We start from the raw sequence: 27,545 nt of genomic DNA, 5'->3' as shown, positions 1-27,545 counted from the left end.
ACCTTCTCAAGTTGTATCTGTAATTGGAAACAACTCAAAAAATGTTCTCGTATTTTGATGTCAGTATCATTAAACGACACAAACTTAATAACCATGGTTAAATGCTTGACATGACAAGAATCCAGTGTGCAATCTAAAATAATGGAATAATATTTTGCTTCTTTTACTAAACCCATTATTTCTTCTCAAACCTTGATAGCTAGTAAAAATATTATTTAATTTTGGAATTTATTACCTAAACAATAAGGTAGGAGATAATTATTAGTTTTTGATTTATGAATATTATCAAATTTTGAAAGCATTCAGACAGACTGAAAAATTACTATTAGTTTTTCAAATGATGTATTTGATGTATCTCAAAATGCATATCATTTATTCGATTACTCCATACCAATGTTTTTTTTTGTAACTTGAAAATAAGTTGTGGATCTTTATCAATTATGCACTTTTATGTAATTTTCCAAATGACTTTTTATTTGTTCTTGCTTTGTAATACATGAGACAAATAATTCCAATTATAAACCTTTTGGATTGGTTAACTTCACATTTTATTTTCACTAAATAGTTTGCAACAGAAACAAAATATGCCACTTAATTTAACAGAATAAATTAGCCACTTAAGAATAACTGTTTCTCCATTCATCAATTTGCATTTATAATAATTAACTGAAAAACATTTTCCTATATGATCTCTTGGAAATTAATATTTTCAATTTGTACTTGATCATTTCAATAATTATTTCAATTATTCTATTTGAAAGAACCTGTGGCCAAGTACCTGGTTCAGTGATATCAAATGAAATATGCCCGAACTCAATTTTATCATTAGCATTAGTAGAGGCATATGATGCAAGAAAGCAAGCTTATATAGCATCAGCCAAAAAAAAAAAAAAAAAAAAACACTTTCTATTTCATCATTCATTCTCTCAAAATGTTTGTATAGTTCTGCCTTGAACTTATTTAAGTTGTGGAATTCCACTACAACAGACGGAAGTTTGTTCCAACTATCAGCCACATGCTGGCTAAAGGCAAATATCTGCACATCTATTCTACATTTGTCTTTCCTTAAACTAAATTTATGTCAGGTGAGTAATCTGAGCAAGAGGAAGAATACCATCAGCATTGAGCTTGTTCAAACCAATCAAGGCCTTATAAACCTCAATCAGATCACCTCGCAGGTGCCTAGTCTCCAGAAGCTTCAATTCGCAGAACGTAAGCCTTTCTTCGTAACAGCAACCCGTTGTTCTGCTCACCAATCTTGTTGCCCTTCTCTTTTCTTGTTCCAGCAGCTCTACATCTTTCCTAAAATGAGGCTTCCAGATCTGTATACAGTACTCAAGGTGTGGCCTGACCATTGCCTCATACAGGGGACAATCACCCCCTTATCCCTGCTAGTAAATTCCTATGTATCATTGACAAGACAGCTTGAGCTACTCTTGCAGACTCTCTGCACTGCTCAGAAAACTTTGTATCTGACTGAATAATTACCCCAGGTCCTTTTCATTCTCCACTACCCTCAGTGTAGTACCAACCAGTTGATACGTTACTCTGGGATTACTGCAACCCATGTGCAGTACTTTACATTTGTCAATTTTAAACTTCAGTTGCCACCTCTCAGCCCATCTGCTCAACTTTTCCAGATCCTGTTTCAGTAGCGTACTATCATTATTGTCATTAACAACCCTGCCAACCTTCGTATCATCTACAAACTTAAACTCTGATATACTTTTATTGATATAAATCGCCTACTAACCTCGTCAGGCCTGCTGACGAGGCTAGTAGAGGCCAGACGTGTTCAAAGCCCTAAGTGGATTTTTCTTATTTATTGATTTGAAATTTTTTTTTTCTAAAACTTTTGATTTAAATTTAGTAGTATAGCATTATTTTGTGATTTTCTGATTAATTTGGTGTATTTATTATTTACTCGGCCTTGCAATTGCATAAAAGTACCGGTAAGGGTATCCACGTGTTACAAGTCACAACTCCGCTGAATGAGAAGTTTTTTAGCCATATTTAGCCGCTTACTGAATATTTTTTACATCAAATTATTTTTTGTAAGTAGCTTATAGACCTAGTAAGAATCGTTAGTTTATTCTGAATTGAGACAGCGAGATTTGAAAGTTAATTAATACTTAAGCGTCCATAGATTTACCGTTCGTAATTTCCCGCCCTTGTCTTTGTCATACGATCGTTATATATCGAACGTAGATAGCGTTAGTATAGTATAGGTTATAATATTTTCAGTGATCGGTAAAATCTATTAAACTTGTTGAACTTCGTTGGGATTTAAATTGTACTTTTAACTAAATACATATACCGACTTAGATTACAAACGTAACATAATTAATTAATACATAACTGATACGGAAGTTATATAAAGAGAACTCGGAGATAATTAATACTTGACACTAAAAATTATATATTCTGTTATAACTGTGTTCGGAGAAAAGTTAGGGTTATAAACTGAAATTGAAATTTTATTTAAATTAAAAGAAATCATGACTCAGACCAGAGCAGCAAAACAAAAGGCTCAAGCTAATGGAAGTGCTGTGGCTCAGAGGAGAACTGAGGGGGGGGGGGGCAGTTGCCTTCTGAATCACAGCCTTCTAAAATGCACAGCTTGCATGATGTTTGTGGAGCATTCAGGTACGGGACATGATATTGCCATGGGGGATGTCTTTGTGTGTGCGCGATGCAAGGAGTGTATCGAAATCAGGCAACAACTCAGCATTCTTATGGGCCTATATGAGAGCTTGAAGGACAAAGTGGATGCTCTCGAAGGAACTAAATTGAGGGGCCCATCAAGCTCTCAGCTGCCCACATCATTGCCAGAGCTTGCACTTGGTCATCGCGCAACACAGCGGCAACCCCCAAGGCAGAATGCGCTGGTCCCAAAGGAACTAGTAGTAGTTGTTGGTGACTCTATTGTCAGGGAAACGAGGAACATGCTTTGCAAAAAGGATAGGTGGAACAGGACCAGGGTATGTCTGCCAGGGGCAAAGATTGATGGTGTTTTAGAGCGGATATCATTTTCTAAGGGCACAAAAGGTGATATTGTTGTAAACGTTGGTACTAATGATATTAAGAGTAGGAGACCGGCAGAATTGCTTAACAAGTACAGGTCACTGTTGAAAAAAAGCCGTGAAATAGGGTTGAATTTGAAAGTGTCTGCAATTCTGCCCAGACACGATAGGAGGAAGTATATGATGAGAGCCTTGTTGATCAATTTGGCCCTGGAAAGATTGTGCAAGGCTCAAGGGGTAGAATTTTTTTCAGCCTGGACTGTACTTGTTAACAGGAGAGATTGCTTCTACAGGGATGGGATACACTTAAATAGAAAGGGTGCAAGAATATTTGCTGATGCTATCGAGGCAGTGTTAGGACAAAGACGAATAGATTAACAGCAGCCACTGGCAGAGGTGAAAGAGATTCTTGCACTGCTTCTATTGGAATGAGCAGAAGCCTGAAAAACAAGATGCAGGATATTTCAGAGACTGCTGGGAGTCATTGCGGTACAAGTAAACACATGGGTTGTGTTAGGGTAGCTAAGAATAGAAATAGGTGCATGTATACTTGCGTGTACACCAATGCTAGGAGTTTAGTAAATAAATTTGATGAATTTGAGGTATTGCTCAAAACATCAAAGGCAGATATTGCTGGAATATCAGAGACGTGGTGTCACACAGGTATAAGGAATGCAGAACTGGAATTTGGGGAGTACTACGTCTACAGAAAGGATAGAGTGGATAGGAAGAGAGGAGGGGTTATGCTATTAGTTAAGACACACATAAAATCCAAGGAAGTGAAGCCAGTGGACATCGCTGGACAGTGCAGTGTCGAGTCAGTTTGGTGTGACATAAGCATTGGGAGATCAAAATTGAGAATAGGAGTGTGCTATAGGCCTAATGACTCTGATGAGTATAATATGAAACTGTACAGGGAAATAGAGTGGGCCAGTAAATCAGAGAGTCTTATAATGGGAGATTTTAATTTCCCAGATATTGACTGGAATTTGGGGGCTGGCCACTCACACACACTAGCAAGGCTTTTGTGGATTTATTGGATGATTGTTTTCTACATCAGTATGTTCGAGAGGCAACTAGAGGGAGGAATACTCTTGATTTGATTATCAGCAGTGATTCTTCATGCATTAAGAATCTGCAGATAAATGAACCACTAGGTGGCAGTGATCACAGTGTGCTGAAGTGGGATTTACTCAAAGAGGTAACTACCATTAGGGGTAAAGGGATGGGTTATTGCTTTCGTAAAGGCGATTACGATGGACTGAGACAGTATTTAAATTCTATACAGTGGGACCAACTGATGATGTTACCAACAGCAAATGCAAAATGGGAAGCATTCAAAGAACTTATCTTGGAAGCTACTAGGCTTTACATACCAACCAAGAAATATTGTTCAAGGTTTAGGCCTAAATGGATGTCAGATGAACTGATGAGGCATATGGCAGAGAAGAAACATCCATGGGATACGTACAAATTAACACATGACACAGAAGCCTATGATAGATACAAGTTGATCTGTAACCAAGTTACAAATGAGGTTAGGGAGGCAAAGGCAGATTACGAGAAATCTTCGGCAAGGGATGCAAAGAAAAACAGGAAAGAGTTCTTTACTTATGTAAACTCTAGAAGGAAGGGGATGAATCAGATTGGACCACTTGATATTGATGGGTCAACTGTTGATGATCCTGCTCAGGTAGCTAACAAACTAAATGAATATTTTGCATCGACATTCACACTTGAGGAGTTATTTAGCGAGGGGAGAGCCAGAGGTGTTTTCAACTCTAGCAGTAAGCTAGTGAATCTTGTAATAACTGAGAGTAAAGTGGAGGAGAAATTATTGAAGATAAACACAAGAAAGGCACCCGGGATGGATGGGATCTATCCAGTTATATTAAAAGAGGCAGCAGAGGAAGTAAGCAAACCCTCAGCCATAATCATGAGAGCTTCCTTGGACTCAGGGGAGGTACCCACAGACTGGAGATGTGCAAATGTGACCCCAATTCACAAAGGAAGATCAAAGGCTGACACAAGTAATTATAGACCTGTGAGTTTAACTTCTGTTCAAGGAAAATTAATGGAGGCACTAGTTAAAGAAGCACTGCAGGATCATTTAGACAAGACTTCAGTTATAGCTCGGACACAGCATGGTTTTGTTAAGGGGAAGTCTTGCCTGACCAATTTGATTGGATACTATGATGCAGTGAGAAAGGAACTGGATGCAGGGAATAACTTTGATATTATATACTTGGATCTTAGAAAGGCTTTTGATACTGTTGCACATGGAAGACTGCTGCGCAAATTGGAGCAGTGTGGCATTGGAGGCAAATTGCTGCTGTGGATAAAGGGGTGGCTGAGGGGGAGAAGACAGAGAGTGGTAATCAATGGACACTGCTCGTCGTGGACTAATGTTATTAGTGGAGTCCCTCAGGGCTCAGTGTTGGGTCCATTACTGTTTTCTGTATTCATAAATGATATTGATGATGGTATATCAAGCTTAATGTCAAAGTTTGCAGACGATACAAAGGTAGGCAGGGTTGTCAAGGACACTACTGACACTATGCTGCTGCAACAGGATCTGGAAAGGTTGAGCAGATGGGCTGAGAGGTGGCAAATGAAGTTTAACATTGACAAATGTAAAGTACTACACATGGGAAACAGCAACCCCAGAGAAACGTATCAACTCTGTGGTACTACACTGACAGTGGTAGAGAATGAAAGGGACCTGGGGGTGGTTGTGCAGGCAGATATGAAGTTCTTTGAGCAGTGCAGACGGGCTGCAAGAGTAGCTCATGGTGTATTGTCAATGATATATAGGAATTTTTCTAGCAGGGATAAGGAGGTGATTATTCCCTTGTATAAGGCAATGGTCAGGCCACACCTAGAGTACTGTATACAGGTCTGGAGGCCTCATTTCAAGAAGGATGTAGAGCTGCTGGAACGAGTACAGAGAAGGGCAACAAGATTAGTGAATGGAACAAAGGGGTGCTCTTACGAAGAAAGGCTTAAGTTTTGCAAATTACAGTGTCTGGAGACTAGGCACCAGCGAGGTGATCTGATAGAGGTGTATAAAGCCTTGAATGGTTTGAGCATGCTCAATGCTGATGAGATTCTTCCTCTCGCTCAGAATAATCACCTGAGAGGGCATCAATTCAAATTGAGGAAAGACAGATGTAGGATAGACGTGAGGAAATTTGCCTTTAGCCAGCTGGTGGTTGGTTTGTGGAACAGACCTCCATCCCTTGTCGTGGAAGTTGATAGCCTAAATAAGTTTAAGGCTCAGCTGGACAGGTATTTTGAACGAACAGAGGGGTGAAGTGGAAGTGGTTTCTTTATTTTTTTATTTTTTTTATTTTATTTTTATTTTTTTTTTTTGGCTGATGCTGCATAAACTTGCTTTCTTGCATCAAATGCCTCTATTAATGCTAATGCTATTATCATTGATAAATACCGAAAACAACAATGGGCCTAACACTAAACTCTGGGGGACTTCACTAATAACATTAGTCCATGAAGAGCAGTGTCCATTGATAACCACTCTCTGTCTTCTCTCACTCAACCATCCTTTTATCCAATGTAGCAACTTGCCCTTAATGCCACCCTGCTCCAATCTGTACAGTAATTTTTCATGTGCAACAGTATCAAGAGCTTTCCTAAAATCCAATGTGAAAACTATTTTTTGCATCTAGTTCCTTTGTGACCACGTTATACTATCCAATCAAATTTGTCAGACAAGACTGTAAGGGCTCAATGGCAGGTCACTGTGAAACAGCTGACACTGCAGTACACTATGGGAAATGCAAGAACAATATCATGAATGACACTGAGACTTATGGGTTTCACACCAGATGACCCAAGAGACACCCTCTCCTCACCGATGAGATGATCATCATCAATGGCAAATGCTATGGTGCCAACACCATGCTGATTAACTGGATGTCTGGAAATGAATGCTGGTCGGATGGGCCCTAATACCTGGTAGAACATGCCAACAGATGCCTTCGTGTGTCGTGCAAGCAAGAGAAATCCACGGAGGCCCATTTATTATCTAGGCAGGTGGTAGCGGCTGCTTAATATGGGGCATTTTTACTGGCAAGAACTAGGACCTTTGGTGCACATGAACCAATGTTTCACTGATGATGTCTACCAATGAACCATGCAGCTCTTAGAAGACCATGTGCACCCTGCCATGTTGCATTTTTTGCAGACAGTTTGTTTTTTTGTTTGAGGATTTATTAGGTGCATTGGCATCTGTGGCCATAGCGTGCCATTTGTAGACAGAAACAGGATCTTCCAAGGTGATGTGCCATTTCACTGGGCCCCACACTGTGCATGAGTGGTTGGATAAACACAGAAAAGTTATCTCCCATCTTGATTAGCCTCCAAATTCGATTGAATTCAATCCTCTGGACATCTATGGGATGTTTTGGAATGGGAAGTGAGGTATATGGATATGCAACTGCCATCTATTCTGACACTGTGAAAAGCCTTGTAGGCTGAATGGTTGCAGATCCCTACAGACATCTTTAGATCTAGTGGATTGAATGCCTAGGCAAATAGCAGCTGTTTTCCATGTGAATGGTAGTCTCACATGGTATTAAGTAGGTGGTCATAATTCAGTGATCACTTAGTGTACATATACAGATAATCGATAAAAGTGATGAGAACGAAATACATGTTAAGAAGCTTTTGGAGTGATGTGCCCCTTTGCAGCTGAATGTTGAAGTAAAACAAATTGTTAATTGCTAATAACATTTATGTTCCACTGTAGTTTAAAACTACACAAACAAAATTAAAACTATTCATTGCATCCTTGTAGCCAATGTTATTACATTTTAGCAATTTTGCCGGACACTGGGCATTTCTAGCAATTGTTGTTATATTGTAACAATTTTGCCGAGTGCTGCATGGTAGGTTTCAACTAGTTAAGCATGTATAACTACTGCTAAATCCAGGATGAATGGATGACATGCGGCACTCCTAACTTTGGCGCTGTTGCATTTAGCATAATATCAACAATGGGTAGGAACAGGTCCGTATACACGTAAATCAATTGTGTTTTATGACTGACTACTTTCAAATATTATGTAGATAATCGATAAATCAGATAATCTGATTGTATTACAGAGTATTACATATCACAAAATATCAGTATACTTGCATAAAATTAAACTGGTATTTAAATAACTGTATATTTTAAACAGAATTAAATAAAAGTGATAAAACAAATATATTAAAATACAACAAAACAATTTAAAATTTATTAAAATAAGAAATATAAATTCTGGAGCTTTCCAAAGAGAAGGCCTTTTCATTAGAGAATAATACATTCTGATTGCAACATACATGCAATAAATTCAAACTGAGGAAGGATGGTTGCGAAACAGATGTGCAGAAGTTTGCCAGCAGGTGGTTGATTGCTCGAACAAACACTTCCATCTGTTGTTGTGGAAGTGGATAGCTTAAATAAATTCAAGGAAGGACAAGACAAACTACTGGAGGGAATGGATAGGTGAAATGGGAAGTTGGTTTTTTTCTTTTTTTGGCTGACTGTATAAGCTTGCTTTCTTGCATCATTTGCCACTAATAATACTAATAAGTATGTATTAGTATTATTAGCCACAATGGCAGTTGTCATTTTGGCACTGGAAGTGTATCTTTGTTTGGATGATTGCCAGCAAAAATTCCACCTAAGAACTACAGATTCAATAGTGGGATGTATGCACCATCCCTGATCACAGTCCCTAATTCTTTGTGTTTTTGCTAAATGAAGACTCAGCCACTTCTGCTTATAAAATCTATGTGTGCTATCAGCCATTACAACATACCCAAGGTGGACCTAGTGACCTTCACACATATGCCCCAGGTGGGAAGGAGCAGCAGTGCGTAGCACACGCTTCTTGATTAGACCGGGGTTCGAGCCCGTCACCACCAAATACGGAAGATGCAGAAAGGTCAGGGAATGACCACCACATATTTCCGGAGCAATATGGCCTTAGTTGCTAATGCTCCTAAAAAACCAAATAACAAATATATGCCCCACTATGGCTGAATGGTCAAAATCAGCCTCCCTGATAGAATCCATGTCCTGGATCATGGACACAACTCCACACTGATTTCTGCAAAACTGGAGTGAACTGAATTACAGAACCCAGAAACCACTGTGGAAAGTTTCAAACAGTGGACAATATATGATTTTAGGATCCAAAAAATACGTTCTATTATACCTGGAGAAAAGGGAACAAAAGTTGTCATAATAGGGTGAAGTAATGCTATCAGGGAAGTTGATTTTGACCGTTCAGCCACAGCAGTGCATGCGTGGAAAGAAGGCCACCGGTCTGCGTGAGGAAGTGGTAATGTTCACAGTGCACACGTTTTATGACCAGAAGTGGTTTGCGAATTTTAATATAGCAATAACACAAAGTATCATGGACTGCGATTGGGGATGGTGGATGTATTCCATCATTGAATCTGTAGTTCTTACACAGGATGTTTGCTGGCAACTGTTCAGACAAAGAAACACTTCCGGTGCCATGAGGGCAGCCATGATACTTATATCAAGCATGTATGTTGAAATAAAACAAAAATTAAAATAAAATAGAAAGATAATATTATAAATATAATAAATACAAATTCCAGAGCCTTCTGGAATTTGTTTTTATTATTTTTATAATATTTATAGATCGTTTTATTGTATTTTAATTTATTTGCTTTATTGCAATTTATCCTTTTATTTTAAATACACAGTTATATTAAATACTTGTTTAATTTTACGAAGGAATTTTGTGTCTTACGATTCTTTCAGTGACACAAAAATTCCTTTTACAGGTATCAGTGAATTCAAGAAACTGATAAAACAGTTATTCTTAATGCAAGAGGCCTTTTTGCTAATATTAACCAATGACGTATATTAATAAAAGGTTGAAGGTGGGATTTTCATTTGTAAATTAGGACTGTCCTGCTTAAAATAGGATGACTGGCGACCCTAGATGGAAGTTGCTAATATATTTTAATTTAAAAAAATTAGAAAACAGTAACTTTTTCATTGTAATAGTTTCATCATTATTACTTTTTGAACAACCCACATATTTAAGTTGGAAATGATTAATGATTGAACAAAACCATGAAAACAGGAAAGAAAGATAACAAAAAACACTTTACCATTAGCAATATTATTATTATCACAATTTGGAAAAGCTCTAGGAGAATTCTGAGTTTCATCACCAGAAAGATCATCATCATCAAGCTGTGGAGGAGGACAATCATCATCACAGTCAAAATCATCATTTTGATCATCTGGGAAAAAAAAGAAAGAAAGAAAAGAAAAAACCATTTATATCATGATAATTACAATGCTGAACCATGTTCCTGAGTTAGCATTTATTTAAAGTTTATTAATTATGTAAGACAAGACAATATTTCTTAAATTACAATTATATCAGAATATGAGAAATTATAGAGTTCTTAAAATACCGTGATTGTTAGACTAAATTTCAAATAGCAAATGCTTAATGTACGGTACTCACCTTATACAATCTGCAACAGTTATTAGGGTGAATTGATGGCTAAATTTTAGGTTGGATAATTTAAATTAAAAAGCGAGATAAAAAATAAATTAATTTTATGGAATTTAAAATAAGTGCAAGGAGGCAGAAGTGCACAAATCCGTCCCTGGTTGTCATGAAGGATAATTAATATTTAATCATGAAAAAATCAAAAAATGAAAAAAATCAGTTTTATATTACTCAAGAGTTTTTTAATTAATTATCCTTCATGACAACCAGGGACGGAGTTGTGCACTTCTGCCTCCTTGCACTTATTTTAAATTATGTCAAATTAATTTATTTTTTATCTCGCTTGTTAATTTAAATTATTCAACCTAAGATTTAGCCATCACTTCACCCTAATAACCATTGCAGATTGTATAAGGTGAGTACCGTACATTAAGCATTTGCTATTTGGAATTTAGTCTAATTATATCAGAAATAAAATAAGATTTTTAATGGCCAATTTTTTTTTTTAACTTTATTTGTCTTTCACTCTATTCTTAATTCCCCATGATGGTTAAACTAGCTTGCTGATCAGTGGCATTTTAAAGATGAACAGCAAGCCCAAAGAGTTCAATAGAGCAACGTAAAAACAATATTAATTTGAGATGTTAATGAAAAATTACTGTTAACATTTATATTTTTATAGAATATTAATCAAATTGAATAAAATATTAAATTAAAGATAAAAAAAAGTGTTTCCATTAGATGTCAATGAACAATTTGCACAAATTCAAAATAATGAAAAAAAAAATCAATAATTTGTTTATCTTATTAGGGAAATCAAGGATAACTAGTAATGTGATCAATCCGTTAGTAATTTTTGAGAGTTCATAACTAGCCCTAACTTGTATTGTCCCAACTACCTTATGCTATTTCGAAGAGTGGAGAAGTTTGTGCCTTTGGAATGCATATGACTGAAGCTATTATGACAATGTTGATGATATTGTTAATCTGTGTTGATGATTACTATTATTCTGATTTCTAAATTTTTAAATAAAATTATGAGCAAGTCAGCAGAAGAAAGAAATGTATATGTAACACTGCAAATTCATAGTTTTGCTTTAGTAAAACAAAAAGAACTGTTGTCTATCACCACACTAATATACACCATGCAACTTCAAATAATGTTGAATTAGGCAAAATAAAGAACTCTTCTATTTGTAGATGGGTGGGAAAAGTCTCAGTTTTGTATACATCCAAGAGCAAATTAAGTTTATAACAAAATAATACAAATTACAAATGCAGAAACTACATTATATGTACTTTATTGGTATACTGCTTTATCTAAAAAGACATTTATATACAGTAAACCCCCGCTATTCGCGAGGGTTACGTTCCTGAGAAATGTCGCAAATACCGAAAACGCGAATAGTGAGTTATGGCTCCCATAGTAATAAAGGGGTTCCGTTCCAATATGAAATATATAAGAAAAACTAGTCTAAAATTTTTTCTATGTATGTATTATATGTACCTTCATAATATGACTATGTACATAGACAGTACATAGTGAAATGCAAGCATATGGCATCGAAATGAAAATAAGAAACAATTTAATATTAAATGTAATATTTATTAGAAATTTCAAACAAATCTTTCAAACCAGTGCCTTTGCTAGCAAAAAAACTTATCCCACCAGTGCTATCACCAGTTTCGCTAAAGTGTTGATAAAGGAGTTTTGCTTTTTCATGAATGATGAGTGAACTTAACGGAATTTTATTTTGAGTTCAGTCTTCTATCCACAGATTTAAAGCTTTTTCCATTTTTCCTAATTTAACATCACGAGTTACAGAGCAAATTTTTTAAGTAATTAGCGCGTTTTCACGGACACCATGGCGGATTTTTTCTTCTGATTTTTTGATCGATCGTACCGTTGACTCATTGATTTTATAATGTTTTGCCACTGAGGAGACACTTTCACCATTAGAAATTTTGTCTAATAACTCAATTTTATTCGCTAATGTCATCATCTTCTTTAATATTTTCACATTTCCCTTGTTATTCATAGCCATATTTTTGTACGGGTTAGAAAGAACTTGTCCACAATAAAGTCACTTTCTTCCGTTAACACACTCGAAAAAGTCTGTTTTAAACTGCAAAACGGTAGATTTATCACTTTTATAAGCATATCAATTTATAAATTGATAAATTTATTCAATTTATAAGCGTATAAATTAAAAGCAAACGACGAAACCTTCCATGACAAGCGCATAACACATACTGAACAAGGATTAGCGAGAAACATCTTCGCTCGCAATTTTGTCATCCCTCTCCCCCCACCCACTGAGCGCTGTTTTGACAGGAAAAGATAATTTTAGCCACGTCCATGTTTTTTTATGGCAGAAAATATTCATGGCCCTTTAAAATTCACATTTTTTTAGGTTTCATTTTATATTAAATCAGCGATCGTGAATACGCGAAACAGCGAATAGCGGGGGTTTACTGTATTATGCTTTTAAAAGAATGGATTTAAATTATTCTGAGGTTTTTAACCACAAAGTCTTAGCAACACACAAACACTGTGAATACACACCTATGAATTTAAAACAAAGTGTTAAGATGGCAGAAAGATGCAAATAAACTCTGTTTCTTTGTATTAAACCAATTTTAATAATATTTATTGAAAGGATCAGAATGTGTATCAAAAAGACAGCGAGAAGAAATATGGTACACCACACAAAATCATTCTACTGAAAAGTTTTTTCAGTGCTATACTTTTGAGACAATGAGCAGTGCATCACTTGCCTGCTCTATTGAGAAAATGATTGCAGTTAAAGCAAACTTATCAAAGGCACTTGAGAGCTTCATGAATGAGAATTTATCTTTTAAGTGAAAATAAGAAACAAAAATTTAAAACTTTTATTAATACATCCCCATTTCCTCAACATGTTAACTGTGTGTTGTTGCATATGTACATCATGGGGTTTTTAATCCACTAGGAGGGAAAACCACTGACTTTAAGAACCATTTTATTCTGATTTGATGTAAGAAAAATTGGATATTTTTGTCAAGCAACCTTTGCCAATGTTAGCCATAGTGAGGAGAAAACCTAAAGTCACTGCCCTCTCCAGTCTAGATTGACTCAATTCTGTAATTTTTTAATTTTGTTCATAAAGGTCATCAGTTATTTGAGCAGCTAAGGTGTTCACCTAACCAGATGTAACAGTTTCATTAAAATAAGTTAGGGACTTAATAAGTTAAGGGACTGAATGGTAAATTGTCAATAACATTTGATTGTCTGATGGAATATTGCCAGTGAGCACACAGCATAACAGTTCAATTACTTATTGTAATAAAACTGTTACAGGCAGTTAGGGTCAGGTAAAGATAATTCACAACGATCACAGATATAAGATAGCATTTTATTTCTAATTTTCATCGGTTAAAAGAAGATTGCTCATTTTAACAGTATGTTTCATAAAACAATATGTATTGTTTGAGGTGCCACCACCAGCATTTTTGCTCGGTTAGCTCATGCAGTAGCACAGCTGCAGGAATATGGTGGAGTGACATTTTTTATCATTATTTTTTAATATATTTAATGCCAACTGACCTTCATTAAAGGAGATTCTAAAAGAGGTACCCATTGGCTCTGACACTCCATATGCTTTCTGAAAAGATTCTGGTTTACATTCTGCAGTTGTTCTTTGCATATGTTGGCCACTTAAACATTTATGTTTTCTCTGAGTTCTTCTATGTAAGGACTCATGCTGTATACTCTATTCTTTAAATAATCCCACAAGAACAAATATGAGGGAGTGATGCCTGGAGAACAAGGTGGCCATAATCCATGACTTATCTTTTCACAAACAAATTTTGGTGTCAGCATTGAATGATTAGAGGTATGCATGGTAGCAGGATCATCTTAGAAATGTCTATAGAACTTTTCTTCATTAGTTCTTTAAGAAATGGTTGCAATATCAAGATTTGTATATTTGAAAGGCATACTAAACATCCTCTTTTACATCTTTTGCATGCATGAGTTTGGAAGACTCACATAGAGAAGATGGGGTTTCCTACATACCTTCAGGAAATGCTACAATTAAAGCTTTAGTATCTGTTATTTTGGCCATTCACTTGTCCATTCAATCAAACCATTCAACTAAAAGCATGACTCATCTGTAAAAACATCAATTCTAGGTCAATTTTTTCCCCTATCATAAATTGACTGAAGGAGCCATTTGCAATCTGACTCTAGCTATTGGGATGTTGTGGCGGCAAAGACTGCACTAATGTTGTTTAAGAGTTTTGTTGTGGTTCTCATAGTACCCTTCAGTATTCTTGTTTCATGTGCAACAAGCAAAAGAGACTTACATAGTGAATTTCCAGACAAGTACCAATTTTATCTTTGTTAATACTTGCTAATCTTGCTTTGATTTACTCTTCAATAATATATCTTTATTTCTCAATTCATTTACTTACTAAATTATGAATTGTATTCTTGTGTGGAATGTGGAAATTTCCTCTTGACTTCTTAGCAGAATTATGCAACAAGCAACAGTCATACATGAACACTCACTTCTCTAGCATGAAGTTATCGAGGCTAACATGAAGATAAACCCACCGAGAATTGGTCTAATGTGGCTGTAGCAGTGAGGGATCATACGTCAACCTCTTTTTGCCCATCTCTCTGCAACTTCTTTTTGTGGCATCTCTGCAGCTTATTTTTGTTTCTCATTGCTGGAGTTTACCTTCTGAAAATGATGGCAAGCAATGCAAAAATGCCAGAAACTGAAGTGCCGCGCTATGTGAGTTCATCAATGTGAAAAACTTTGTAATTGATGTGCATTGTTCTTTCAGAGAACAATGCACATCAATTACAGAGATTTCAATTACAGATCAATTACAGAGCACATCAATTACAGAGATCAATTACATCAATTACTTGTAGAACAGCAGTTTCCAATCAGTGTTAGTCCACAATGTAATTTCTATTGGTTCAAAAAATAAATTCAGCTATATTTCAACCACTGTGATGCTAATCCCTGAAACTTTTGTTAGACTTTTACCTGTCTATGAGCACAAAACTTTGGGAACCATCATTTTAGAACACAAAATGAGATATTTTTGACAGATTTTAGCACAAACAGAATATCCTTTTGACTTATGCTCAACATTTTCTCTATGGATTTAATGCAATGAAAGAACTATTAGTACTAGCAAAATGATGCATGCAAGGAAATAAGATTATGAAGCATCAGCCATTAAAATAAAAAAAAAAAAAAGGAGAAAGAGATATAAACCCCATTCTGCATAAGTGCAAGTTGCATATAATTTGCTGCTTTAAAGTTCCATAAGATTAAGTTGAAGTAAGTGTTCCAATTATTCTTTAGCTAAGATAAAATCTTATATATAGTTTTTATGTATTCTTAATTTAAATTGTTTTCTAGTTTGTATTTGCACTCCTGATTTGGGCACCAGAACAGAACAGAAAAGTGTGTACTATTCTCATTCAAAAGGATTTAGTTTTATTGGAAGATTCCATTTGTCAAGGAAATAGGTAACATTTTTATCTATGTGGAGACTAATGACATTAACACTACACAAACTGATGACCTATTGGATAACTACAGGGTCATGATGAAAAAATGCCACTAGTTAGATCAGAATATATTTGTGTCTGCAATTTTGCCTAATTTGTTTTTCCAACTTAATAGGAGGGCTATATGCTAAAAGCACATTGATTAACTCAAGACTTGAGACTCTGCAATGCTTTTTAGGAAAAAAAAAAAACATTATCAGCATAGTTGAGGCAAGTTCTAGGGAAACTGCTAGTTGTCTCAGAGGTAGGTAGGAGTAATATAAACATGGTTAGTTTGAGGATATAGATCTATGTAATGCTGGCACAAATTGAAGAGTTCTTGTATGAGACAAAAAGACAATATCTGCAAGATGTACGGAGGGCAACAGTGTTTTAACAAACGGGAAGTTAATGTTAAGGAAACAAACTTAAATAATTTCAAGGGATGAATCAGAGTTAAACAATATAAATATATATATATTTTTTTTATTTTTATTTTAATCCTTATTCTAATTTATTTGTATGATTATATTTCAAGCATCATGTAGAGGAATATGCTTTTTGCTGCCTCTGATGTATGCTGTACCCTTTTCATTTTTATTATGAAAGATTCCATTTCCAACTATATTTAAACGTTATTCAAATATATGTATAATTATATACATATATATATATATATATATATCTGATAATTAAAATAATGCAGCAATTGAAATGCAGTGATTGAAATGCAGCGATTGAAATGCAGCGATTCCATGACCATTATTGGCCTCGTGGTCCTCTGTCGATATGGGGCATGATGGTCAGTCTATCATTTTTATTTTAGTCTTTGGTAGTTTCTTTAACCCTTTTCTGGTGATATTTCACGTCTTTTGGAACTGGTACCTTCGAGGGGGGTACCGCTAAATTATTTATAATTGGCATTATTTTAAATTTACATCATTTTATTAATTGGGTTTAATGACTTAATTGACTAAATTATACAGGGGATTATCGACTACCTTTTTGTCCTATTATCTTTACTTTCCCTTCCCTGTTTGTTTATTTTATATTTTTTTTGCGTTTCGTTTCGCTCTGCATTATTGCCGTACTACTGGCTGATGTTTTTATTTTAAATATCATATTTATTTTAATTATCAGATATAATTAGGCATCATGTGGAGATGTGCATTTGCTGCCTCTAATGATAGCTACATAGCCATATTTATTTATTTTTATTACTTTTGCCTAACTTTTACCTCACATAATATAAATTAATGGTAGTAGTGGGTTGATATGCTAAATAAGCAGCGCCTGTGCCGCCATCTATTCTTTTCCTTTCTATTATATAAGCTGGTTAAGCTTGCATTATGTCAGTGGTGTGGCTCTGATCAAGAGTGCTGTCTGTTCTATAGATTATTTTTCGCTGCATAAGGACCACCGCCATGCAAATCCTCTGCATTGGTTGATCTATCGGGGAATGGAGGGGTGGTTTGGTCCTTCGATATTTCTGCCTTTGCGATGATTTGTATGACGATTGAAATGCAGCGATTCCATGACCATTATTGGCCTCGTGGTCCTCTGTCGATATGGGGCATGATGGTCAGTCTATCATTTTTATTTTAGTTTTTGGTAGTTTCTTTAACCCTTTTCTGGTGATATTTCACGTCTTTTGGAACTGGTACCTTCGAGAGGGGTACCGCTAAATTATTTATAATTGGCATTATTTTAAATTTACATCATTTTATTAATTGGGTTTAATGACTTAATTGACTAAATTATACAGGGGATTATCGACTACCTTTTTGTCCTATTATCTTTACTTTCCCTTCCCTGTTTGTTTATTTTATATTTTTTTTGCGTTTCGTTTCGCTCTGCATTATTGCCGTACTACTGGCTGATGTTTTTATTTTAAATATCATATTTATTTTAATTATCAGATATAATTAGGCATCATGTGGAGGATGTGCATTTGCTGCCTCTAATGATAGCTACATAGCCATATTTATTTATTTTTATTACTTTTGCCTAACTTTTACCTCACATATATATATATATATACTGTATATATATAAAGGGGGAGGGCTTTAACCATGTCTGCAATAATATCAGGAGCATTGTTAATAAAATTAGTGAATTAGAACTCCTGGTTAGGCCAACTAATGATGACATAATAAGTTTCTTGATGTCATACCAAAATAGGGAATGATGACTTTCACTATGGCATGTATGAAGCATTTTGGAAGGATAGGCTAAACAGAAAAGATGGGTGTGGGGAGGGTACATCCTTTGATAAGGAGCTTCTGTGGTGCTCAGCCTGAGCACCACAGAAGATCCAAAAATAAAATATTTGGATCTGGAAAAGCTAAAATATTTGGACCTGGGAAAACAACACACAATTGGGAGCAAAGTTAAAATGAGAGTGGGATATGCTAAAAACCAGAAGATTGTGAAGGGTAATAAGGAGAAAATCTACATGCAATGGAATGGGCAACAAAATTTTTAAATCAACTAGATAATTATTATTATTATTAGAAGGGGCAAGAACATTCTAGACCAGATCATCACACACGAACTGGATTACATCAAAGGGCTGGCAGTACAAGAACCATTAGGTGTGGGGATGTGATCACAGAGGTCTCAGTTGGATAATGAGGAGAAAGATTGCAGCTGTAAATCGTAAAGGCATGCATTTCAATTTCAGGAAAAGAGACAATGGCAGTTTGGGGCAACTGAGTAGATTGCACAGGATTATGGAATACCTTTAAAGCAACAGTCACAGAAGGCATTAATGCATATATGCCATTGAGAATGTACAGCATAGGGAGGATGCCAAAATGAATGAATATTGATTTAATCAATTTAACAGAGAAGAAAAATATGGGAAGGGAAAGTTGCAGATTGATGAAAAGTAAACTCTAAAATGTAATCTGCAACAGTACCATAGAAAGAAAGTTAGGCAGGAAAAGGTGGATTACAAGAAATCACTGACTAACAGAATAAAGAATAGAGACAAGGAGTTTTTCATCTCATCATCATCATCAGCCATTTTCAATCCACTGCAAGATGAAGGCCTCTCCAGAAACTTTCCAGTTTCTTCTGTTTTATGTAATGGCCATGCATTTACTACCACAAACTCATGAATTTCATCTGTCCATCTCCATCTTCCAGGTTTTCTTCTAGTTCCTCTTGGGTACCATTCTGTTATTTTCTTAGTCCATCTGTCATCATGTCTTCGAGCTGTGTATCCTGCCCAAGACTATTTTAGTTCTTTAGTTTTGATAAGAATGTCCTTAACTTGAGTTTGCTGCCTAATCAATGTTATTATCTTCTTATCTAATAGTCTGATTATCTTATCTAACAGTCTGATTCCTAATATAATTCGTTCCATTCTTTGCTCTATAGTTCTCAGCTTCTCTTCCATTCTTTTGGTCAGTGCCCAAGTTTCACTTCCATAAGTCATGGTGGGGAGTATACATTGATTTATTATTTTACGTTTCAGACAAATTGGGATAGCAGTATGTTACTATATTTCCTGAATGCTGTCCATCCAAAATTGATTCTTCTCTTGACTTCCAGTCATTTATCATCATTAGCATTAGTAGAGGCATTTGATGCAAGAAAGCAAGCTTATGCAGCATCAGCCAATTACAGCTAATGACTTGTCCCAGATAAGTATATGAATCCACCTTTTCAATTACTACTCCTTGAATGATTATATTCCTTTCTGTGGCATACTTGCTCATCATTACATTTTGTTTTAGCCATATTCATCTTTAGTCTGAAATCCTCTCTACTCTGCATAACTGATTAAGATTTTCCTCTAATTCTTTGGGATCATGGCTTATGATCACAATGTCATCTGCAAATTGTAGAAGGTTTAGGCACTATCCATTCACATTGACTCCTTTCTGCAACCAGTCTAATCTTCTGAAAGCTTCCTCCAGGGCAGCGGTAAACAACTTCGGAGATATTGTGTCTCCTTGTCGAACTCCTTTCTCAATTCTAAATTTGTTACTGTCTTTGTCTAGTCTAGGAGGTAGCGTTCATATATTAGTGAATTAGTGTAATCTATGCCTTGTCTCACCAGTGCCCAAAACATTGCCTTTTGCTGTATGGAGTCAAATGCCTTTTCATAATCCACAAATGCCAGGCATAATGGTGTTTTATATTCATTTGCTTTCTCAATTAGCTGTAATATTATCTGAAGGTAATCCATAGTTGAGAATCCTGTCCTAAAGCCAGCTTGCTCTTTCGGTTGGTTCTCGTCAAGTATTCTTTCTAATCTGTAAGTAAAGACCCTTGTGAACAAGTGGGATAACAAGCTAATTGGTCTATAATTCCACTTCTTAAGTGTCATGCCTTTTCTAATGCATTTTGTGAAGAGTCTTGCCAGTTTTCATGTCATGTCTCTTCCTCCCAATTTTAACAATTCTACAGTAACTTCATCTTCCCTGGGGCTTTCTGATTCTTCTATTTCTTCAACGCATGTTCTACCTCATCAGGAAGGATATCAGGTATGTTGTATGTGTCACTAATTTGCAATCCATTTTCCCTACTGCTGGAATCATTCCCTCACTCCTTGTATAATTCTCTATAGTAGTTTATGCCTTCTCTGCTATAAGTACACCACTGCTATTCTTCAGTTTCAGTATCATTTTTCTTTCTGTATTACTGCTCATGGTGGCTGATTTACGTCCTTTGTTTTTCCTTAATAATGCTTGTTCTACCTTTCTTGTGTTAAATCTTATATCCTCCCCAAATCTCTTTCTAATGGCTTTGCACAACTCTGTATACTCAATTTTATCCTTGTCAGTGTTTATCTTGCTCTTCATTGTCATCTTTGGTTCATCATGACAAGTGTTTCTTGATTAATTTTTTCTTCTTACCTATAGGTTTCTTGGGCTTTATCACTTTCAGAAAGTTGTAGTATTCCTCATCAATATCTTGGTCCTGAACAGTCTGCAGAAGCTCAAACTTGTTCTTAAGTTCCAGTACATACTGCCTTTTCTCCTCTTCTGTTATCTCAAAGACCTTTGTATTATTTACTTGAGTTAATTTTTTCCTTTCTTTTCTTACATCTATATCAAGTGTGCATCTTACCATTTTGTGATGAATTCCAACATTTACCTTGTTCAGGACAGTAACATCATTCACGATATATCTTCTGTTAGTGAGGATGAAGTCGATTTCGTTAGTTGTTAATCTATTTGGGCTCTTCCGTGTCCACTTTCTGTTCACCCTTTTTTTGAAAAAAGTGTTCATTACTGGCATTCCTTGAGATTTTGCAAATTCAACAAGTCTATGACCTCTTTCTTTTTTTTTCACCAATTCCAAAATTTCCTATAGTTCCCCTTTCTGCGCTGTTTTGTCTCTTTCCAACCTTAGCACTGAAGTCCCCAATAATGATAGTGTGGTGGGGCTTTCTGCTCATCTATGTGAATAGATGAGCAGAAATACCACTCTCATGTTTTTCATGTATGTGAATACAAAGAAGAATGAATGAGATCCCTGCATAATGGGCATGGGAAAGTGTTAGATAATGCAGATGATTTTGCTTTTAAACTGAACAAATACTTAGATCTCAGCAATTTCTCTTCATCTGAAGAAGAGAAACTGTGTAAGTGAAGCTGGGGTGTATGACATTACAACACTGCACTTAGAAAAACTTTTGAACTGGCATTACTTGCTGCTTTTGAAGCAAGTAATGCCCTTGGAGCTGGCGGCACATACTCAATAATTTTGAAGGCAGGAGAGGAAGAGAGAAGGGCATCAACAGCATCAACATTCATTAAGAAGGGCATCAACAGAATTGGGAGAGAGAGAGAGAGAGAGATTCCTTGGATTGGAGAAGTACCAACACACTGTCAATACATAAAGGTGTTTCTACAGGCAAAGTGAATTCCTATAGACCAGTCAGTCTGACTTCAGTAGTATGGAAAATCATGGATGCAATGATGAATAGAGCAATACAGAAACATTTAGATAAAAATGGTATTTTGGAGGAAACATAGCATGTTTCTCGAAAGGGAATAATCACATTTAACTGCCCTGGTTAGCTATTTTGACAGAGTCACTAATGAGTTAGATGTAATAATTTAAACACTGTTTATTTGGATTTTAGCATAACATTTGACCTCACAAGACTGTATAAGCTGGAACTTGTTGGGATCAGAGTAAAGATTCTTATTTGGAACAAGGAACAGCTCCACGGCAGAAGGCAAGAGGGCTGTAGTTAGCAACACTTCAGATTGAGCAAACATATGAAGTTTGTTTGTTATATGGTTTTTAGGAGCATTAGCAACTAAGGCCATATTGCTCTGGGGATATGTGGTGGTTATTCCCCGACCTTTCCGCATCCCCTGTATTTGGTGGCCATGGGCTCGAACCCCGGTCTAATCAAGAAGCGTGTGCTACACACTGCTGCTCCTGCCCACCTGGCTACGGAGGCACCTTCATACATACCAAATATGTGTAAACGTCTTGGGTGGTACCTACTAAATTTCTGATGGTGGTAAACTCAATTTGTCATGATTTTGTGACATGGAAATGATGTCATTTTCATTTCATAACAAAGAAAAACGGAGTCGGGAGAGGAGATGGCGCAAAGGATCATGGGAGGTGATCTTGGATGTGCTCAGAGCTAGCATAAACCAGTTGGTGGTGGAAAAACGTTTATGATTTGGAGCATACCACTTAGGTGGCTTCGGGCTAACCACTGCCACCAGCAGCAGAAACCTCTTGGTAACCGGAGAAATGGATATCTTGCATGTGCTCAGAGTTGGCATGAATCAGCTGGCTGCGGAAAAAATGTGGGAAAGGCAAAAAGAATGGAGTCGGAAGAGAATAAATCGTGCAAAGGATCATGGGAGGTGACCTTGGATGTGCTCAGAGCTGGCATAAACCAGCTGGTTGTAGAAAAACATTTATAATTTGGGGCATACTACTTAGGTGGCTTTGGGCTAACCACTGCCGCCACCAGCAGAAGCCTTTTGGTAACCAGAGAAATGGATACCTTGAGGGCAGTGATCTTGGATGTGCTCATAGCTGGCATAAACCAGCTCTGAGCACATCCAAGATCATTACATTACATGCTCTTCAGCCTTACCAGTTGAAGGGCACGTAATATAGGCATTACAGTACCATCTGTATTGCTGAAGTGGTTGTATATTTCCATTAATTGGTGAATCATAAACGTTTTTCTGCAAGCAGCTGGGCCGGTCAAGAATATTTGAATCGATTAGCGATTGGGAGATAACAGACTCTAAATTACATGTATAAGTAGAATATTTGGCTTGTCATTGGCCATTCTTATTAAGTTGCAAAAGTCCTCGTTGGCCATCAAGTTTTCGCATTTCTTTGCAGTTGTGCTGAGTCGGTTGAGTGTGGCGATCTTTAGATCCTCATTCATCTTGCTGTTTGGGTGATTGTAAAAGTTTCAAAACAGGTCTTCTTCTTGCAGTCACGTTACAAAGCTATGCAGGTCATTACCGAATGCTTCGTCAGGGTCAACATTGTTGCTGTCTCGACACATTGTCTTACATATTTTTATTTGTTTTGCAAATATCCAAGTCCGATTCATACAATTCACGATCTAGTATGAGCTCTTCATTGTTGTCGTAGATAATGACATATTTCATCTCTGACAGTATCTCTGTTCCTTCATTGCGAAATGGAATGTGCATCGTTACCATCTCGTGCTTGTACTCATTGAGATCCGGAGCCAAGTCATATTTTTGATAGCATATTATGCTATAGGGGATACTGTCGTTTCTTGCAGATCTTGTAGCACTGCATGTGTAATTTGCGACAAAGCATGACAGAGTAACATGATGGTATGATTGTAACAATACAAATACTTGTATTGTTGCAATCATACTATTCAATGTCTACGATCAAATGGGTAATTAGGCTATTGGCCTAACCTCCAAATGTTGATTCAGTAGAGTACGCAGTGGGTGTGAGTATCCTATTTATTGCTAACGTTGATTTGGTAGAGTAAGTAGTCGACATGATCATAAATTATATTGTTCATGATTTTGGTTCTAACTGTTCAAAATTTAGTAGATGTCATCAAAGATGTTTACACATAAAACATCATTCATGCATATAGGGTACAAACATGGTTTTTTTAAATTTCTTAAATGACATCAACAAAAGAATACAGGTCATGATAATTATAAAAGATGTCAAGATTGGGAGAGTAGTTAATGATCAGCAACAAGCAGCTCTCCTTCAGGATGACTCTGATATGTTTCAACAATGGTCTGAAAAATGGCAGCTATGTGTTAATGCAGAAAAATAATAGTAGTGGTAGTAGTAGTAGTAATGGCATTTGATGCAAGAAAGAAAGCTTCAGACAAAAAAAAAAAAACCCAAGTCACCCATCCATACCCTCCAAGAATTTGTCTAGTTCTCCCTTGAATTTATTCAACCCATCCACTTCCACGATAGATGGAGACCAGTTCCAACAATCAACCACCCACTGGCTGAAGGCAACTTCTACATATCTATCCTGCAACCATCCTTCCTCAACTGAATTTATGCCACGTCATGTGTGTAGTCTCAATAAGTGGAAGGATACCATTAACATTTAAGCTTAATCAATCCAGTCAAGGCTTTTAAATATCTCAATCAGATCTCCAGCAGGTGCCTGGTCTCAAGGCGCTGTAATTTGCAGAACCTTTCTAGGTAAGAGCACCCTTTTGTTCCCATCACCAATCAATTTGCCCTGCTCTGTGCCCATTCCAGTTGATCTACATCCTTTCTAAATTGAGGCCCCCAGACCTGTATACAGCACTCAAGATGCAGCTCAACCATGGCCTTATACAAAGGGATAATCATCTCCTTATCCCTGCTAGCAAAGTACCTGTATATTATTGACAAAATCCCATAAGCTGTTCTGGCAACATGTCTGCACTGCTCAGAAAATTTCATGTCTGACTGCACAATTACTCCCAGGTCTTTTTCAATCTCCACTAACCTAAGTGTAGTACCACACAGTTGATAAGTTACTCTGAGGTTACTGCTACCCATGTGCAGTACCTTGCATTTGTCAATGTTAAAATTCAACTACCATTTCTCAGCCTATCAAACCAATTTTCCTAGATCTTCTTGCAGTAGCTCACCCTGATGACTGTCATTAACCACCCTGCTAACATTTGTATCATCTGCAAACATAGACATTAAGCTAATATACCTTCATCAATATAATAATAATAATAATAATAATAACAAAATTCTTTATTCACAAAATTGTACAAGTACCCGATTTCCGTTACAGGCATCAAGAGGAATCTAACTGGAGACATTATATAACTTGCATCAAAAACTGCATAGAATCTATAGAGCACTGCTAAAACATCGCTTTCTCCAACATGAAATTAACTTAAACAGATTGGAATTATAGATAATTACATTTAGAATTGGTTCTTCTGAGATACTGATGATATAGGGAAAGAATAGATTGAGACAGTTCATACATCTTTCACTTGGAGTCAGTATTAGTCCTAGTGACAATTGCAGGAATGCTGATGGCACGTGATATTACTGATAAATATTGTAAATAATAATAGACACAGCACTGAACCCTGGGGAACTCCACTAATAACATTAGTCCAAAAAGAGCAATGCCCATTGATAACCACTCACTGTCTTCTTTCACTTAACCATCTCTTTATTCATTCAAACAATGGGGAAGAGCAATCGAAATAAATGACATCTCTGGTGAGAATGAATTAATAACAATAGAGGAAGAAATGAATTGGGGGGGATGGAGGATTAAGTACAGGTGGTCATAAAGTTCTCTATAGAGTCATCATCATCAGCCATTATTAATCCACTACAGGATGAAGGCCTCTCCAGCAATTTTCCAATTCCTTCTGTTTTGTGCAATAGTCACTCTACACAGCATATACAGGCAAAGGAGGGCCCATGGTGTCCTAATGACGATTTATCAAATGGTAAATTATATACTATACATAATAATAATAAATGACATATTATACCACGTGAAATATAACATGATTTATCAAACAGTTTCTTACAGAAACAGGAATTTGTAATCTCACTATAATACAACTATAAGACAAACTCAATACTGTGTCCATGTACAGAGACAACAGAAGTCCAAAAATGGGAAACTTGCATGGTGGGATCAGCAAAAGGGCACCCATATGAGGAAAGACTGTAAATATGTGAGCTACAGAACTTGGTAACTAAGTATCTTAGAGGGGATCTGACTGAGGTTTATGAGGCTGCGAGGGGAGATAAGTAAACAAGAGAGTGAAATTTTTATGATTATAAATAATACAAGAATAAGGGACATAGCTTCAGATTATTGGGAAAGAAGTTCAAAATGCTTTGCAGGAAGTTATAGCCAGTCTGGTTAATTACCAGAATAAGTTACCTCTGCAGGCAGTCCAAGCTTGGGGAAATTCAAAGGCTAGCTGGACAGATAACTATCCAGCACACAGGTAATTTATTAATTTATTTTATTTTATTTTATTTTTTTATTATTTTATTATTATTGGCCATATAGTGAAAGGCAGCCAAAGGTTTTGCTGCACCAGCCAAAAAAAAAAAAAAAATGATAAGAAAATACAAATTATGAACTCCTCATGTAGCAAACTATCCAGCTGAACTTTGAATTTCTTCAAACTGTCAGCCTCACCTACCTGCAGAGGCAACTTGTTCTAGTAATCAATGATTCACTTGCTAAAAGAAAACTTCCTACGACCTAGTTTAAACTTCTTCTCTGTAATGTGAATTTATGGTTCCTAGTTCTGGAATTCTTTATAACAGTGAAAATTCTGCCCTCATTCATATTACTAACCCCTCTCAGAGCCTTATAATCTTCAATCAGGGCCCCCTCTAAGGCGCCTGGTTGCCAAGCTCTGTAGCCCACATAACAGAAGTCTTTCTTTATATGGTTGCCATTTTGCTGATCTTACAATGCGAGTTGCTTGTCTTTGGGCCCTTTCAAGAAGCTCAATATCTTTTTTTATATGAGGTCTCCATACTTGGATGCAGTATTCCAAATGTGGTCTTACAATTGACTTATACAGTGAGATTATTATCTCACTATCTCTACAGGATAATGTTTGATAAATCATCACTATGATACCAAAGACTTTCCTGGCTGCCAGTTTACTCTGGTCAGAAAACTTCATCTGCCCGTACCGGAACTCCCAGATCGCTTTCTTCCTCGGCTGTTTTTAATTCAACCCCACCAAGTGCATAATTTATTTTTGTGTTGCTATTCTCCAAATGTAATATGTTGCATTTTGCTACATTAAAATACAGCTTCCACAGGATTCAAGAATGATCAATTCTGATCATTCTTGAATCCTGTTCAAGTCCTCCTGAATAAGTGCTAATTGGTACCGGCCATTAATGACTCTGCCAATCTTTACGTTATCTGCCAATATCATGCCCTTTATCCCTTCGTTGATGTCATTTATGAAAATCAGCAACAAC

General features: G+C 36.3%; 1 protein-coding gene across 1 annotated transcript in view; it reads right to left on the bottom strand.

Annotated features, from left to right (window-relative positions):
- The window catches only part of LOC150077294 (condensin-2 complex subunit H2-like), a 482,911-nt gene that overhangs the window by 95,808 nt on the left and 359,558 nt on the right, over positions 1 to 27,545 (bottom strand). The window contains exon 12 of the mRNA XM_090385846.1: positions 10,182 to 10,316. Coding sequence (XP_090241972.1) covers positions 10,182 to 10,316 — 135 coding nt within the window. The remainder of the gene's footprint in view (positions 1 to 10,181; positions 10,317 to 27,545) is intronic.

Source organism: Mastigoproctus giganteus, chromosome 12 (assembly GCF_048544385.1).
Source record: "Mastigoproctus giganteus isolate SK-2022 chromosome 12, ASM4854438v1, whole genome shotgun sequence".
Taxonomy (NCBI): Eukaryota; Metazoa; Arthropoda; class Arachnida; order Uropygi; family Thelyphonidae; genus Mastigoproctus; species Mastigoproctus giganteus.
This window is presented reverse-complemented; position numbering and strand designations above follow the sequence as displayed.